General features: G+C 37.2%; 2 protein-coding genes across 2 annotated transcripts; both read left to right on the top strand.

Annotated features, from left to right (window-relative positions):
- The first annotated feature begins 768 nt into the window (after nt 1-768).
- LOC141295863 (solute carrier family 22 member 7-like) lies at nt 769-7,795 on the top strand. Its single transcript, XM_073827143.1, has 11 exons — nt 769-877; nt 2,348-2,734; nt 2,819-2,922; nt 3,187-3,341; nt 3,830-3,998; nt 5,300-5,423; nt 5,529-5,638; nt 6,402-6,616; nt 7,011-7,119; nt 7,204-7,410; nt 7,556-7,795. The coding sequence occupies exons 2-11, from the start codon at nt 2,354-2,356 to the stop codon at nt 7,635-7,637; spliced, it is 1,656 nt and encodes a 551-aa protein (XP_073683244.1). The 5' UTR covers nt 769-877; nt 2,348-2,353; the 3' UTR covers nt 7,638-7,795.
- A 2,865-nt stretch (nt 7,796-10,660) lies between these two features.
- On the top strand, nt 10,661-17,442 carry slc22a7b.1 (solute carrier family 22 member 7b, tandem duplicate 1). The gene is made up of 9 exons (XM_073826559.1): nt 10,661-11,101; nt 11,445-11,548; nt 12,936-13,090; nt 14,920-15,088; nt 15,155-15,278; nt 15,363-15,475; nt 15,576-15,790; nt 17,011-17,119; nt 17,232-17,442. The coding sequence occupies exons 1-9, from the start codon at nt 10,721-10,723 to the stop codon at nt 17,440-17,442; spliced, it is 1,581 nt and encodes a 526-aa protein (XP_073682660.1). The 5' UTR covers nt 10,661-10,720.
- The last annotated feature ends 34 nt before the right edge of the window (nt 17,443-17,476 follow it).

Genomic DNA, 17,476 nt, shown 5'->3' with positions numbered 1-17,476 from the left:
TCATCTTTAGAAGACAAATTAAGATATTTTTGATGAAGATGAAGATTCGAGAGCTTTCTGAACTTGCATAGACGTTCAAGTCCCTGAAAGGTAGTAAGGACATTGATAAAATACTCCATGAGACATCAGTCGTTCAACTATAATGTTATGAAGCTAGTCTTTCAAAACTCTCAACAAACACTGACTAAGCTTACCTCTACAGGTTTGGATTCTGTCTGCATGATTGCGACTAAATGAGGTCTGAGATAAACAGGTATTATGTATAGTCAAACATGCTGGGCTAGTGAGATCACTGATTCTTTAATTGGTCAATGTATGTTGCTGGAGGGAGTTAGTGTAATAATTTGATTGTGTAATACCTGTCAGTGGCCATCACAGTGATTGCAAATTAACTGCTCGTCAGCATACTCCTGTCTGATTATTCTGATTGGGATTTTTGCGTGAAGGGTTTCCACAGCGAATCCCCATGGCGAAATGTCTCTCTCCATTTCCTCTGAGGATAGTACAGCAAAAAGCTGCCCAACAGCTCTGATTCCAAACTCTGGTGCTGTTATCATGACAGTACAATAGCTAGAGAGACATTGCAATGTACGGTATATGATAAACAAATGGATAGTGAAAGCAAACATGCCTGAACTGACAGAAATAGTTACTCAACAGCCTAAAACAACATTTCTCATATGGCTGAAGGAGGCAAAGAGGGAGGAAAAATGACCCGTGTTTGGGGAGGGGCTTCATTTAGCCTTTATTTTTGACTAGTACTGGTCATTCATATCCTGCAATAACCTTCTGTCTATGTTTGCTTGTTAAAGCTCTTCACCATCACGGCACTCAACAAAGATCATCCGCACACTTCAAAAAACAAGCTAAAGCGGAGGTGAGTGCCCTTTCACTCTTGGATTTTTTTAAAACTGTGTTTAAATGATATCATAGTACTTCTAATAATGTAAAAACTGACATAAAAGATCTTTATTTTAATCAGTGTGATAAATTAATGAACAAATAAGATTGATTTGTATAATTTTTATTTTTATTACTGAATGAATGTCTTGATTGGAAGCTGAATAAATTGATTCATTTGTGGATATTTGCAGAGAAGGGAAACAAGAGAGGCAACTGGAAAATACAAGTATTTACCATTATTGATAAAGGAATAAAATCTTTTCTATCAGGCAAATATCATTCTAAACTATAATGAAATGCATCAAGACAGGTTGTGTTTTAGTCCAGCTGGTGTGTCTCCACAGCTGTGCACAGTGTTCAAACAGAGTGCAGTACCCCCTGTGGTCCATTGCCTGCTATGAGGCTAATGCAGGGTGAAGGAATGGACTTAAAAAGAGTTCATGCTGGTTCACAGTGTTTTCAGAGTCCATCAGCACACTTGAGCTTAATACAAGCCCTACTGAATCATTGAAAAGGTCTGAGCTGCCTCAGGGATAGTTCTAACCATTTACTAATTGATTTACAAATTCAAAGTTGAAAAGAACGGCATTTACAGTTGAAGTCAAAAGTTTTCATACACCTTGCAGTATCTGTAGAATGTTAATTATTTTACCAAAATAAGAGGCATCATACAAATTGCATGTTATGTTTTATTTAGTACTGACCTGAATAAGATATTTCACACAAAAGATGTTTACATAAAGTCCACAAGAGAAAAGAATAGTTGAATTTACAAAAAAAATGACCCTGTTCAAATGTTTACATTCACTTGATTTTTTAATACTGCGTTGTTACCTGAATGATCCACAGCTGTTTTTTTGTTTAGTGATAGTTGTTCATGAGTCCCTTGTTTGTCCTGAACAGTTTAACCTCCCACTGTTTTTCAGAAAAATCCTTCAGGTCCAAAAATTATGTGGTTTTTCAACATTTTTGTGTATTTGAACCATTTCCAACAATGACTGTATGATTTTGAGATCCATCCTTTCACACTGAGGATAACAGAGGGGCTCATATGCAGCTATTACAGAAGGTTCAAACACTCACTGATCTTCCAGAAGGAAAAATGATTCATTAAGAGCCAACTTTTTACATTTTAAGATCAGGGTACATTTTAGTTATTTCGTCTTCTGGGAAACATGTAAATGTCTTCTGTAGCTTCTGAAGGGCAGTACTAAATGAAAAATATGATATATGAAATATGATTCTGTTCAAATGTTTACACCCCTGGTAAAAAAAAAAAATTACATTTGCAGATTATGCAAGGTGTATGTAAACTTTTGACCTCAACTGTATTTAAAAGAAAAATCTTTTGTATTTTTTGAACAGATGTGTAACTAATCAAATCACTTGAACCTTTATCTCAGTTATCTCGTCTAATGATGTTTGATTGTCTTTGACATTCCAGGTGACAATGAAGTTTGAGAGCATTCTGGAAGAGACGGATGGGTTTGGGCGATACCAGATTGCACTGGTCTTGATGCTGTCTATACCTCGCATCACAATCCCATGTCACTTCTTGCTGAACAATTTTATTGCCGCCATCCCATCTCACCATTGCAACATCAGCTCTCAGGGCTCTGAAGGAATCTTTAGAAATCTGAGTCAGGAGGAGAGACTGACTGTTAGTATTCCAGTACAGGAAGATGGGACTCCTGTTTCTTGTCACATGTTTTCCCATCCTCAGTTCCATCTGCTGTCAAACTCCTCCAGCCCCTCAGAGGTGGCTGTAGTCCAGTGCCAGAATGGATGGGAATATGACCACAGCATGTTCATCAGCACTCTCGCCACACAGGTAAAGTCTAATACTGGTGTATTCTGTAGTTCCTTCTTAGCCTTCTCACCACTCACAGCTTGAAAAACATCCTGTTTCTCTCAGTTTGATTTAGTTTGTGAGAAGAGGGGACTGGCCAAAGCATCAGCCACCATATTTTTTGTTGGCGTCATGGCTGGAGCTGTGTTCTTTGGAGTGCTCAGTGATAAGTAAAACACCAATAACCTCCATTTAGAAACTTTTAGACTCTTAAGACTGTAGCAAAGGTGCAAAGCTGTCAATGGAGTGGTATAAGGTACAAAATCAAAAAATCTTTGTACCTTGTTTACCCCAAAATAGTATATATTTGTATCTCATGGTACATATGTGTTCTTAAGAAGTACATAATATCACAAAATATAAAACGTAATCATATCATGAATGCAGTATTGATTTTCTGTATGCTCCTTGTTTATCTGTTTGTTGTTGTACAGGTATGGTCGTAGGAGTATGCTGTTGGTGTCTTATGTGTCATCTATAGTGTTCAGTGTTGTTAGCGCTTTCTCAAGCACCTACATCATGTTTGCTGCCTTCCACTTCCTGACTGGATTCGCACTGACGGGAATCATCAACATATCAGTTGTTCTCAGTAAGTCTTCTCTGAAGCCTAGCTGCTATTATCCTTTATCCAAGACTGATTCACATTGAGCTGTTTGTCCAGACTCAAGACTTTAGGGTTAGAAATAAAATGACGTCATACTGTTCAGGCCCCGCCCACAACTGCTGACAGACTGTCCCGTATTAGCATATTCCCGTCCTCATCTAGTTCTACGCTGTTCGCCATTTTCTCCATGCTCGATTAGCTGTAGCGACAACAATGTCTCATAAGCAATGCAGGTGTTTTGTATTTGAATGTAAAAGTGAACAGGGGTAAACAGTAGCTCATTATCATTTAAAGAGACATGCACCTAACAGCTCGCTGTAAACAGAGCTGTTTTTGACAAGGCAAAAGGGTGTTGTTTTACATGACCATTGAGCAATTCATGAAGACCCTAAAAAAATTATACTAACTTGTGGAAAATGGGTATATCCAATGTCCCATTTCTGTTTGATGATTAAATGTGATCTGTTCTGCAGGTATTGAGTGGGTAGACACTAAACACCGTACATTTATGGGTGTGTTCGGCAGTATTTCCTGGAGTATAGGCAACATGCTGCTGGCCGGTCTAGCCTATCTGGTCACTGATTGGAGGATGCTGGTCATTACTGTCACATCTCCTCTTCTTCTTGCTACAGCCATGTGGTGGTAAGGAAACCATTATTGTTTTTATAGAAAAAAAGTGTTTGTTTATGAGAATCCTGAGTCTTCCTCACAGTCAGGAGTCAGGGCCTGTTTGTAAGGTCATGTCATGTTTTTTTCTCAGCTGGAAAGATCTTTTTTTTCTCCATTTGTTCCTTTCACACACCAATCAGTAAATTCAACAATAATAAAACTCATGTGTGGTACTGGCTACATCCATGAGCTTCAGCAAATGTCCTTTGTCCTAAATTACCTTAAAGAGCCTTTGTAGCTTTGCTTAAAATCAAAGTTTGTAATTTCAGAGCTGGATGGTTTGGCTTATGACTTAAAAGAGAACCCCGGGGTTATTAAGACGTGGATGGCTGAATATGACATAAATTAAGTCTCTTACTGAAATATGTAGTTGAAAACCCATGAAAGATTTACATTATTTTAAAAATCCACATCATTTTATACATATTTTGGAGTATGGAGGGCGCCATTAGTTTGATGATGTGAAATCGTTGCACTCAGTGAGCTGCTGGCACTACCTGTTGTCATTTTTACTGCAACTCAAATTGGAAAATAAATTACTGATGTCACATTGTGCAGCTTTTCGTTGTAATTTTCAGTCGAAGGACAACAAGAGAAGCAATGTAAGTTTTCACTGCTTTCGTATCAATAAGAAGAGGAGAAATGAATGGGAAGATGCCCATGGATGAATAAAACTTCCTAAAGACCTGCGTCTATGTTCTCTCCACTTTAGCCCTGATGCCTTTGGGGCTTTTAGTCAACCACAGCTACTGAAAAAGCTTACAAACAGCCGAGACAAAAAACACTAGATGCCATCCTGGCAGGATGTAAACATGCAGACACTTGTCATAACGCCACAGCCACTGAAGGAGTTTCTCAGCGCTGATTTCACTCGATATCCAGGGGTGATTATACTCCTTCTGGAAAAAATCTATGGTATGGCATTTGGTTTAAGTCTGCGCTTATATCCATCGCCACCTGTAAGCTCTTTTAGTAGCTGTGGTCATTGTATCAGTAGTTTGTGTTGCGGTTAAAAAAATAGCAACAGGTAGTGCCAGTAGCTCAACGAGTGCAACCATTTCACATCATCTAAATAATGGCGCACCTCATTGTAAAAAATATGTGGATTTTTTAAATAACATAAATCTATCATATGTTTTCTACTACATATTTCAGTAAGAGACATACTTTATGTTATAATAAGCCATACAAGTCCTAATACCCGGGGTTCTTTTTAAAATAATTGCAATCTTGTTCTTTTGTGAAGAAAGAATGATTGGTTAATACATTCATAGGTGGATCCCAGAATCAGCGCGGTGGCTAATAGCCAATGGAAAGGCAGACACAGCATATAAGTATCTGCAAAAATGTGCTGCTTTTAACAAGAGACAAGACTTTACATCTAGAGTTAAACCAGAGGTAAACAGGGTCTCATTTGTCATCTGTTCACCATCATTTAAATATTTACTAAGAACTTTATTTGAATAATGGTTAAATACACCTTTCTTTCTGTTTACTTTACAGGCTTTGTCCACTGTAATGACTGTGGAACATCAAGATCACAGTTACACTTACCTAGACCTGTTCAAAACCCCACAGCTGAGGAGACTCACACTTTTCACTGGCATAGTGTGGTAGGTTTATGTATGTGTACTAATTTAAAGGGATTGTTCACCCAACAATGAATTAATTACCCACCCTTCAGAACATAAATTAAGATATTTTTTATGAAATCTGGGAGCTTTTTGACCCTCAATAGAGAGCAAGGGTAATGCCACAGTCAATGAACAGAAACATAGTAAAGATATAAAAATAGTCAATGTGACATCAGTAGTTCTTTTTGTGTGTTTTCTTTGGACACAAAAAGTCTTCTCATAACTTTACATGGACTGTTTTACCGATGTTTCTTACTGGGTTTCTGTGCCTTGACCATGGTAGTACCCTTGCTGTCTGTGGAGGGTCAAAAAGCTCTCAGATTTCATCAAAAATATCTTAATTTGTGTTCCAAAGATGAACAAAGGTCCTATGGTTTGAAATGACATGAGGGTGAGTACACTGTAAAAAGTTTTCACCAGTTTCAACTTAAAAACTGAAGTTCATCAGTTGCCTTAAAATTTTAAGTTAAATCAGCTTCAAAGTACAAGTCATTTTAGCTCATTTTATTGTCGTGAGTTGAAATGACTTGTAGTTTTAAGTTGATTTAACTTAAAATTTTAAGGCAGCTGCTAAACTTAAGTTTTTAAGTTGAAACTGGGGAAAATGATTTACAGTGTAATTAATAGCAGAATTTTAATTTTTAGGTGAACTATTCCTTTAAGTATTTTATATTCAAAGAAAGTACCTCTATTTATTGAATCTGTGGAAGCAAAGAAACTACATTCACTCCTTCTTTTGTAGGTATGGAGTTGCTTCTACATACTATGGCATCAGCTTAAACATCACCGGCTTTGGGCTTGATCTTTACCTGACACACTTCATTTATGCAGCCATAGAAGTGCCAGCGAAAATCCTTATCTACTTTGTTCTCATCAAGGTCGGCCGTAGGATCACTCAGACCGGGACACTGGTGCTCACAGGACTCTGCATACTCATCAACATCATCACACCTACAGGTTTGTAGATCAAATGTGTCATTTTAATTTCTAACACAACAGCCTTTTGTTTTAAGTGCACTTAAAATCGATGGCTCTCAACTGAAAAACCATTTCATCACAATGGCTTTGACAGGTCAAGGCTAGCAGGAAAAATTAGGATAGAAAAATACATATGTGCATCGGTTTTTAAAAGGGGTGAGAAAACACTTTCCATGTTTTGCTGAAGCCATACAGCCAATCAAAATCTATTCATTTTGATGCACATTACATCAGGTTGCAACCAATGCATGGGATCTGCATGGGATCAGGTTACAACTGCTTTGCCATTTTTTTTAATGAATTGTGTACTGTAGTATGTCATATGTGATGGTTTTCTCTGGCCTCCTCTGTGTGAATGTGTTCATGGGTTTAGAATACTGGACATTTCGCACTGTCATCGCAGTGTTGGGTAAAGGACTTTCAGAGGCTTCGTTCACGACTGTGTTCCTGTACACCACTGAGCTCTATCCTACAGTCATGAGGTTAGTGTCTGCCATGCTCCTTTTCAATTATTAAGCTCACTCAGTTTCGAAAATGCTTTCGTTCTCCCTCCTTCACATCCACAGGCAGAATGGGCTTGGCTACGCCAGTTTTATGGCACGTTTGGGAGCATCCATTTCTCCTCTTATCATGCTTTTGGAAGACATTTGGAAGTTCCTACCAGAGGTCATTTTCTGCTCGGTGGCCATCATTTCTGGTCTCATCGCTTGGCTTCTCCCTGAAACCAACAACACAAGATTGCCAGAAACCATTGAAGACATTGAAGATCTAAGGTATGCGAAAAAACGTCACAAAATACAAGATCTTGAATGCACTTTGCAAATGTTTTTTTGCTTTAGTTTTTTTATATACATCAACTTTTATACCTGACAATTAAAATAATTAAACAATAATTTCTTTATTATTTACCTTTCACAGAAAGAAGCCTATCTATTTCACATCAGAGGATCAGAGTGACATCCCGTTAAAATTGCCTATCTCCGCAGACACAACGCAGTGATATGCAAATCACTTCACAAGCACAAAAAGACATCCTGTCATAGTTTCAAAAGTGTACTTGACATCACATCCTGCCTTAAGTATATAACCAGTAAAACTCTAATGAAGTCTTGGTGTACTGATTACTTGTTTGCTTAGCATTAAAGAAATCTAAATTCAGTCTTTTTGCTCATGCGTTACCCAACTTTAGATACATATTTAGTTAATCTCTGTAGTTAAAGCGTTAGTTTACTCAAAAATGAAAATTCTCGTCATTAATTACTCACCATGTCTGACGTAGAAAGTCCATCTCTCTTAGTTCATCGTCTGTATATTCTGGTTCGAATAAGTAGGGCTGGGCAAATCAATTGGAAGTCATTCTCTCTTTTGTAATCTTTAGACCAAGATTGTTTTATGTACAGTGTGCATTTTCCTCTGCACATGGACTATTTTAACGATGTCCTTACTCCCTTTCTGGGCCTTGAACATGGTAGTTCCGTTGCTGTCTATGCAGAGTCAGAAACTTCTTGGATTTCATCAAAATTACCTTAATTGTGTCCTGAAGATGAACAAAGGTCTTACTGGTTTTGAATGACATGATGATGAGTAATACATGACAGAATTTCTTTTTTGGGTGAACTATCCCTTTAATCTCTTAAATTTTTTTCCTGCACAAAGTACCATGGACAGCACCAGCATTAGTATCTGGGCTCCAATTAACAGCACCCTGGACAGCTCCCACGTTTAATGTATAGACTTGTGTCTAACTTGTGTTGCATCCCACTGTATAGAGTTATATACAGTCGTGTAAATAGATACTCGCAGTAAGTGAGAGGAAAGTGTGTTTTAAAAAGCTTTGCTGGACCTAAACATAACTAATGCAAGTTTCTGTTTCTACATTTTCGGTTCTTCTAAAAATGTTACAGATGTTACAGAAAGTCTAGATGGCAGTAGTGACAGATTTTGAAGCAAGAGTAGTTATACTTTAACTGTGGATAAACAGCTTGAACTCTTTCCAGTTTGCAGTTTTGTTGAAGAAGTTTTGATTTAACTGGTGCTACATCATTAAAGGTGCACTGTGTAATATTTAAGATGATGTCTAGACAGAATTGCAATATAATATACATAACTGTGTTTTCAGGGGTGTATAAAGACCTTACTTAATGAACCATTATGTTTTTATTAACTTAGAATTATCAGTTTATATCTACATACACCGCGGGTCCCCTCTCATGGAAGTTGCGTTACGTTTCTACAGTAGCCCTAAACGGACAAACTGCTCTACAGATCGCGTTTCATCACTGTTGTTCTTGCGAAAAAAACACTGACACAATGATGAACAAGTAACAGTAATATTCACTATAACATCGTTTTATTGAATAGTTAAGTAAATATAATTCCTTAATTTACGTTTTAAAAGAAATCTCATTGCTCGTTGCTGTCTAAAATATCTTCATCCTCGTGGGCTACCGTAGTTCTGTAAAGGGAGGGGTGAGCGGTGGACTGTTGCAATTCACAACCTCAACGCTAGATGCCGCAAAAATCTACACACTGCACCTTTAAATTTATGATTTTACTGAGCAAGGATACATTAAAAATATCCACCATATTCCTCAATGCAGAAGTATACCTATGGGTGAGACTTCCGGTTCATTAACTGCAAAAAAGGAAATGATGTGAAGAATAACAACGTGCAGTAAACAGTAAAACTCTTTGAACTACAAGCCAGTGTGTTTGTAATTAATATAATACATTAAAATAAAATGATAAGACACACCAATTTGCAATATCAAGCAGCAAAACGAGCTGTTTTATAAAGCTACAAATAGTTGGACGTGGATAAAACCAGAACCCAGACCTGTAAAATTCACAAATGGCCACCCCCATTCTTATGGCAAAAATAAGGTGGATATATGTGGCACTAGACCACCAAGTAACCCAAGGATATTTGTAGCAATAGCCAAAAATACATTGTGTAGGTCAAATTTATTATTTTTTCTTTTATGCCAAAATTCATTAGGATATTAGTTATGGATCATGTTCTATTTTGTAAATGTCCTACTGCAAATATATCAAAACATAATTTTTGATTAGTAATACGCATTGCTAAGAACGTCATTTGGTCAACTTTAAAGGCGATTTTCTCAAAAAATTGACCCTTATGACTAGTTTTGTAGTCCAGGGTCACATTTATATAAAAAAATTGTTCTGAATTCTAATAATAATTCATTCAATAATTCCATAATAATTCAATTCTTAATGGTAGTTCATAATATAAGTTTCCTTGTGTATCGTACATTAACTTTTTAAGTTAACTGGTTTCAATTTGTTGTGTAATTGTATGATCCTTTAATATCTACGGGACATTTGACATTTTATAATTTCACTAAAATATATACCATTGCTTTAATTCCCCTTTTTTGTGTATGTGAATGTTTTGGGGTATTTAGTAGAGATAATGGTTTACCAGTTTATGCTTAAAACTCTTAGTAATACTCCAATATAACCACGGAGTTATTATTTTAATTTATTAGTTCATTTGAACAAAACCCTGGGCCCCATTCCTATGTGGCTTTTATAAAAGTAGTTACAGTAACATACCATAACCGTCAATAGGGAAGGGGTTACAATAATATAGTAATATTTTCTTAGAGACCTGCCTTTGTCCCTAGTTTATGTACTGACTAACACTGCTGTCATTTATTAAACAGGATGTCCATCCAGATGACTAGCAGAAGCTCAGGCCTTCCACCCTCTGTTTCTGTGTTAGATGTTAATCTACTAATGAAAACACTAAAGTACAATCTTTCAGTGCAGAGTGTCTGCGTATGTCCATTTGAAAATCATATAAACTTTTTTCTTCAGTGTGGCTTTTGTTACTTTAACTGTGTTAAGTTACATTAAGTCAACATACTTTACTTGTGTGTGCTAGTGTTTGAGAAAAAGAGAAAAGGAATATGTGTCTTTCTGAATGTCAGTCTATGAAAGGTTAATGATCTACACCAGAGAAGTGAATGTGTAAGTAGACTTATGACTGAACAAACTTAAGTCTAAATCACCCTCATTGCTTAATGTGAGCCACATAGGAAGATTTGACCAGCAAAGATGAAGTTTGAGAACCTGCTGGCTGAGGTTGGAGGGTTTGGAAAATACCAGATCAGTATCATCGCCCTTTTGGTGATTCCGAGAGTCACGCTGCCATTTAACTTCTTGTTAAACAACTTCATCGCTGCCATCCCATCTCATCACTGTGATATCAGCCCCTTGGATGCTGATGGGATCCTTGGGAATTTGACTCGAGAAGAGAGACTGACTGTCAGTATTCCTGCACAGGAAGATGGCACTTTTGCTTCCTGTCAGATGTTCTCCCATCCTCAGTTCCACTTGTTGACAAACTACTCCAACAGCACAGAACTTCCTGTAGTGGAGTGTCAGAATGGATGGGAGTATGACACCAGCATGGTTAAATCAGCCTTGGCAACTGAGGTAATTCACTTTATTTTACTTTATTTTATATCTATATAATTTAATTTTAGGACTGTTAAATATAGTCTCCACAGTACTTCTTGCCACAGTACTTCACCTAAATAAAAAACTAAACACCTCAGATGTAACATACGTTAAAATTCTCAACCACTGGTGTAAGATTAGGGGCAGGACTTTTTGTTTCTCTGACCGGTAAAAAAATTGCACACTTCAGCTTTTACATTTTTTTTTAAAATAAATCCTAGTTGTAGTTATGATTAATGATTAATGTCTAATTCAGATGTACCTCACTGATTAAAGAAAAAATTAAATCTTTCTGATAACGTATGTGTACCTCTTTCAGTTTGAATTGGTGTGCGACAGGAAAGGTCTGAATAACGCCACAGCAACCATCTTCTTTGTTGGTGTGATGGTAGGAGCAGCCATTTTTGGCTGGCTGAGTGACAGGTGAGACACGCCAAGTTATAAACTAATCATAAGTTGAAGTAGCCAAACTACAGTTTACTGATAGCTTCACCACACAAAGTGTTAATAAAAAAAAGATGAGGTGTTTTGAATAAATGGACATCTTATTAATGGTTAAAATATTCTCTGCAAAAGAACTAAAAATACTTCTCATTTTTAATCGTTTAATTGTTTAAGACTGCAAAGAGTCTACTTTTGTTTGTGTATAGTCATAATAACAACAAAACAATGTGCTTTTGTAAAATAAAGAAAATAAACAGGGTGCGCTCTTTGCCGTCTAGGTCTCTCTTACCTCTCTTCACAGACACGTAAATAAAACGAGCTGAATTTCAGTGAATAACTCTACAGACATGATAAATATATGTATAGAAAGCTTAAAATGTAGTGAAGTAAGTCACGTTGAAAACAAATTTTCTCCGATAAAGTAATCCGTATGATACCAATGTGAGCTTCACTTGTTCCTGTCTAAACTCATTATTTTTACGAGCAGCTCCGCTTTTCAAATGTCCAAATGTTTTAAACATCCACGTGAGACATGTAGGTAGTTCATTTCAGCTACTTTTCATTTATGGAAGAAGAACGCAATGTGATGCGATGCGCAGATTTGCACTTCCTATGGCTGAGAGAGAGCCTACTCAGATGAAAACCACTTCAGTGTGCTCAATTACAGTAACGCCGCATTTTATTGTCAGTAATGGTAATAGCGTTGTAACGGGGGAAACAATAATTTCTTTGATTACTCGTTACTGAAAAAAGTTATTCTCATCACTGCATGTAAGAAAGAAGACCATTCGGTATGAATCAATTCACTAGAATGAACCAGACCCTTCAGGACAAATTCATTCACTGTCACAAAGACCTGTTTTCAGTAACTTCAAATTCAATATTTTGAACGCTGGCAGCTTATTCACCACATCCACCATCAAATGACGTGACACTTATATTTCATTGTTACAGTAATACATCCATTTAAGACAGTTCAATTTTTGCAAATGACATTCTTTTGTTTTACACTTGCATTAGTGAAACATCACGTCATCATCTATCAAACAGTGCCACCTTGAAGAATAAAGGTGAATTGCACTTACTGAGTCACCAGATATTTATTTGTTGTTGCACAGGAAAAATATATTTTACATACTTTGGGTTGCTAGCAAGCTTTTACACTTTTTACAAAAAAATAATCAGAAAACAGACATTCTTTTATGTTGAATTCTTTTTTTTCTTGTTATATTGTATATAACAAATAGATTCAGGAATACTAAGAAAGTTGATGTCTAACTTTAAAAAATGAAGGAGGGAGAGGGTAGTGAATGATGTCTGGGGTCACCAATATTGTGGTATTTGTCATGGATTCTGTTTATTCCAGGTATGGTAGGAAACGAATGCTGATGGTGTCTTACCTGATTACCATTACATTTGGGGTGGCCAGTGCATTCTCTCAGTCTTTTATCATGTTTGCCATAATGAGGTTCTTCACTGGAATTGGCCTTACAGGCATCAGCATCATCTCCATCGTCCTGTGTGAGTGCTTTTTGACATGCCTTAGATTGACTCATTTATGTATATTATAATTAATAGGCTTCAAACCCAATGTACAGCACCTTGCAAAAGTATGCAAAAGTATTACCCCTTCATTTTTTTCCATGTTTTGTTATGTCGCTGCCTTATGTTAAACCAAAAAAATGCATATCAGAGCAGAAACCAATTCCTGATATAAAAAAGTGCCTGTAGAGCTCAGAAACAGGATTGTGTCAAGCCACACATCTGGGGAAGAGTTTAGAAAAAAAAATGCTGCATTGAAGAAGCTTCACAGAAGTTTGTAGTTTTTTAGTTTTTAGTAACCTTAATGGAAGAAGTTTGAAACAACCATGACTCTTCCTAGAGCTGGCCACCTTTCTAAACTGAGCAGTTGATAAAGAGCGGCTTTGGTTAGACTGATGAACAAGCAGCTGGTTGTCCCTCTATTTGAGCTCCATGATCATATGTGAAGATGGGAAAAACCCACAAAAGGACAAACATCACTGCAACACTCCACCAATCCAGTCTTCATGGTGTTGTAGCAAGACACAATCCTCTCCTCAGTGAAGACACATAAAAGCACACTTGGAAAAAAAGCACTTAAAGGACCCTCAGACTGTGAGAAACAAGATTCTCTGGTCTGATGAACCTCAATTCCAAGCATCTTTTTTGAAGAAAACCAGGCACTGCTCATCACCTGCACAGTGCCATCCCAACAGGAAAGTGTGGTGGTAGTAGCCTCATGCTGTGTGTCTGTTTTTTGGCAGCAGGGAGTAAAGCACTTGTCAGAGCAAAATGAAAGCTCAATGCACCAAAATATTGAGATAGCCTTAATGAAAATCCAATCGAGAGCAGTCAGAACCTCAGACTGGGCAAAAGGTTCACCTTCCACAGCCATATCACCCTGCAGCCCAAGATCGGTTGCTCACTGAAGCTAAGCAGGGCTGAGTCTGGTCAGTACCTGGATGGGAGACCTCCTGGGAAAACTAGGTTGCTGTTGGAAGAGGTGTTAGTGAGGCCAGCAGGGGGTGCTCACCCTGTGGTCTATGTGGGTCCTAATGCCCCAGTATAGTGATGGGGACACTATACTGTAAAAAGCACCGTCCTTTGGATGAGACGTTAAACTGAGTTCCTGACTCTCTGTGGTCACAAAAACTCCCATGGCATTTCTCGTAAAGAGTAGGGGTGTAACCGGAGTCCTGGCCAAATTCCCTCCACTGGCTGGCCCTAGTCAATCATGGCCTCCTAATAATCCCCTTTCATTAAATTGGCTATATCACTCTCTCCTCTCCACCTGTAGCTGGTGTGTGGTGAGCGCACTGGCACCGTTGTACTGTGGCTGCCGACGCATCATCCAAGTGGATGCTGCACACTGGTGGTGGTTGAGGAGAGATCCCCCATATGATTGTAAAGCGCTTTGGGTGTACGGAAAATACACAATGAAAGCGCTATACAAAATGCATCATTCATTCATTTATTCATTCATTCAAAAGGACAAAGACCCTAAACAAACTGCAAGAGTGGCTTAAAGACAACTCTGTGAATGTCCTTGAGTGGTCCAGCCGCAGTCTGGGCTTGAACCCAATCAAATATTTCTAGAGAGACCTGATAATGTGCGTCCGCCCCCATTCAAACTGACAGAGCTTGAGAGGTGTAAAGGTGCTTCAGCTAAATATTGAGTTAAGGGTATGAATTCTTATGCAATGTATTTATTTCAGGTTTTTTTTATATATATATATTTTTGTTATTTACTAAGTTGTGACACTTCTGTTTTTGCTTTGTCATTGTGGTATTCTAAATAATGAAACATTATTATTATTATTATTCATAAGGTGTAGAATGGGCGGATATTGCACACAGGACGATTGCTGGCGTCATAATCAGTTGTGATTGGTCTATCAGCACTATGATGTTGCCTGGCATTGCTTATCTCGTCAACAACTGGAGGCCTCTGATCATCACAGTAACTGCTCCTCTCATACTGGCAGTGCTTACGTGGAGGTAAGATGTTACTATGATTGACTCAGACGTCCAATTTTCCCAATCACCTACATTCCTGTTTTCTAGGTGGATCCCAGAGTCAGCACGATGGCTCATAGCCAATGGACGACTGGAAGAGGCCCATTTTTACCTGAGCAAATGTGCCTCAGCCAATAAAAGACAACACAACCTTAGAGATATCAAACCAGAGGTAACATTTTAATACGTCATATTGAGAAAGCAATCCAGTTTTCCTAATCGCTTTCCTAAAGCTGTTGAGATCATGACCTTTCAGACCCTTGCCAGTGTTATAATCGCTGAGGACAAAAGTGGCAGGAATTACTCGTATCTGGATCTTGTGAGGACTTCTAAGATGAGAAAACTGGCTTTGCTTACTGGAATCACCTGGTGGGAATGTTTTGTCTAGAGTATAGACTTTATAATAGATAAAATTATAGTTTACACTTTAAATTCAAGTCTAAGATATTGAAGTAAATTGTTTTTGCAGGTTCGGAGTGGCATTCACTTACTACGGCATCAGTTTGAACATCACTGGTTTTGGACTGAACTTGTACCTAACCCAGTTTATTTATGGGGCCATCGAGCTGCCATCAAAACTGGTGGCCTATTTGTGTCTTGATAAACTAGGCCGCAGGTACAGCCAGGTGGGCACGATGGTTACAACAGGGGTCTGCATTGGCATCACCGTCCTCATTCCCAGAGGTAAAAGACAGCGAACGATCATTATGATGCCACAGTCATGTAAATGTTTGTTTGGTTTAGTTTATTCTGTTACACAATAACCATTTATTGTGATGACGTGACTCCAGGCCGTGAATCTGGCATTTCACTGAATTTAATATGTAAATGTTTTGCATTTACAATCAGTCATTTATTGTGATATCACAATCATCTGTCTGGCTTTTTATTCCATTTAAATAAATGAACAATTAACTGGAATGCCATAGTTGTGAAAGACAAAATGTAATTATGTAGAAGTTATTCATTGTTATTTCATAGTCATGTGTTCAGCATGTCAGTCATTCATAAATGTACAATTTTTAGGCTTCCTGATGTCAAAATCAGGTTTGATGTCAAAATCAGTGTATTTTTTTTTCAGTGTTAAAATACTTAATTCTATCCCAGTTTAATATGAAAAGCCTACAAGAGGGGCATTTATGGGTTGATTCCACTTATCTATAAGTTAATATATTAATAATATGTAATATACACTACCAGTCAGTTTTTTAATGTTTTTAAAGAAGTCTCTTCTGCTCACCAAGCCTGCATTTATTTGATCCAAAGTACAGCAAAACAGTAAACATTTGAAATATCTTTACTATTTAAAATAACTGTTTTCTATTTGAATATATTTTAAAATGTAATTTATTTCTGTGATCAAAGCTGCATTATTAGCATCATTACTCCAGTCTTTAGTGTCACATGATCCTTCAGAAATCATTATAATATGCTGATATGCTGATTTCAAGAAACACTTATGATTATTATTATTATTATTATTATCAATTTTTAAAACAGTTGAATACATTTTTTAAGGATTCTTTAATGAATAGAAAGATGGGGGGGTGGGGGGTATTATAGAAATTAATAATTTTAGTTAGCAATGATGCTTCAAAATTAATTACATTTTAAAATATATTCAAATAGAAAACAGTTATTTTAAATAGTAAAAATATTTCAGAATTTTACTGATTTTGCTGTGCTTTGGATCAAATAAATGCAGGCTTGGTGAGCAGAAGAGACTTCTTAAATTTTTTTTTTTTTTATCATATTTAATCTTAATAATAATCTAATCTTAATCATATTTAAAATAAAATAATAAAATCATAAAAAATACAATAAAATAATTTCCTGTGGATCGGGAGTGATTAGTCACATTTTAGTCATGCATTTCAGTCACGTAAATCTGATCCTGTCTTTAGATTTGTGGCTGCCCCGTACAGTAATTTCTGTGCTGGGTAAAGGATTCTCAGAGGCCTCCTTTACATGTGTTTTCCTCTATACCACTGAGCTCTACCCGACTGTGTTACGGTCAGTTATTTATCATTTGCAAATCCACTTGTGTTTTGTACATAAAACAAAAATTGTCTAAAATTTGTTCAGAAAAAAAGGATCATTAACATTCTCCTTCTTCTGACTTCAGGCAGAATGGATTAGGCTATAGCTCATTTGTCGGTCGTGTTGGTGTTTCTCTTGCACCTCTTGTGAGCCTCCTGGATGAGGTCTGGCTTCCTCTGCCACAGGTCCTGTTTTGCGCTGTAGCCATCAGTGCAGGTTTCCTCACGCTGCTGCTTTCTGAGACCCACAATGTGCGGCTTCCAGAGACTATCGAGGACGTTGAGAAAACTAGGTGAATAATCATCTACTACTGCTACTAAGAATCTTTTT

Source organism: Garra rufa, chromosome 21 (genome assembly GCF_049309525.1).
Source record: "Garra rufa chromosome 21, GarRuf1.0, whole genome shotgun sequence".
Taxonomy (NCBI): Eukaryota; Metazoa; Chordata; class Actinopteri; order Cypriniformes; family Cyprinidae; genus Garra; species Garra rufa.
The sequence above is the reverse complement of the archived record's forward strand: the minus strand, read 5'-3'. Positions and strand labels throughout refer to the sequence as shown.

Excerpts from the sequence above, each read along its gene's own strand:
- LOC141295863 (XM_073827143.1), top strand. The coding sequence starts at position 2,354 with ATGAAGTTTGAGAGCATTCTGGAAGAGACGGATGGGTTTGGGCGATAC. Across the intron at positions 2,735-2,818 it reads TCAGCACTCTCGCCACACAG|TTTGATTTAGTTTGTGAGAA; the intron begins GTAAAGTCTAAT and ends TGTTTCTCTCAG. Across the intron at positions 6,617-7,010 it reads CAACATCATCACACCTACAG|AATACTGGACATTTCGCACT; the intron begins GTTTGTAGATCA and ends TCATGGGTTTAG.
- slc22a7b.1 (XM_073826559.1), top strand. The coding sequence starts at position 10,721 with ATGAAGTTTGAGAACCTGCTGGCTGAGGTTGGAGGGTTTGGAAAATAC. Across the intron at positions 13,091-14,919 it reads CATCATCTCCATCGTCCTGT|GTGTAGAATGGGCGGATATT; the intron begins GTGAGTGCTTTT and ends ATTATTCATAAG. Across the intron at positions 15,476-15,575 it reads TTGCTTACTGGAATCACCTG|GTTCGGAGTGGCATTCACTT; the intron begins GTGGGAATGTTT and ends TTGTTTTTGCAG.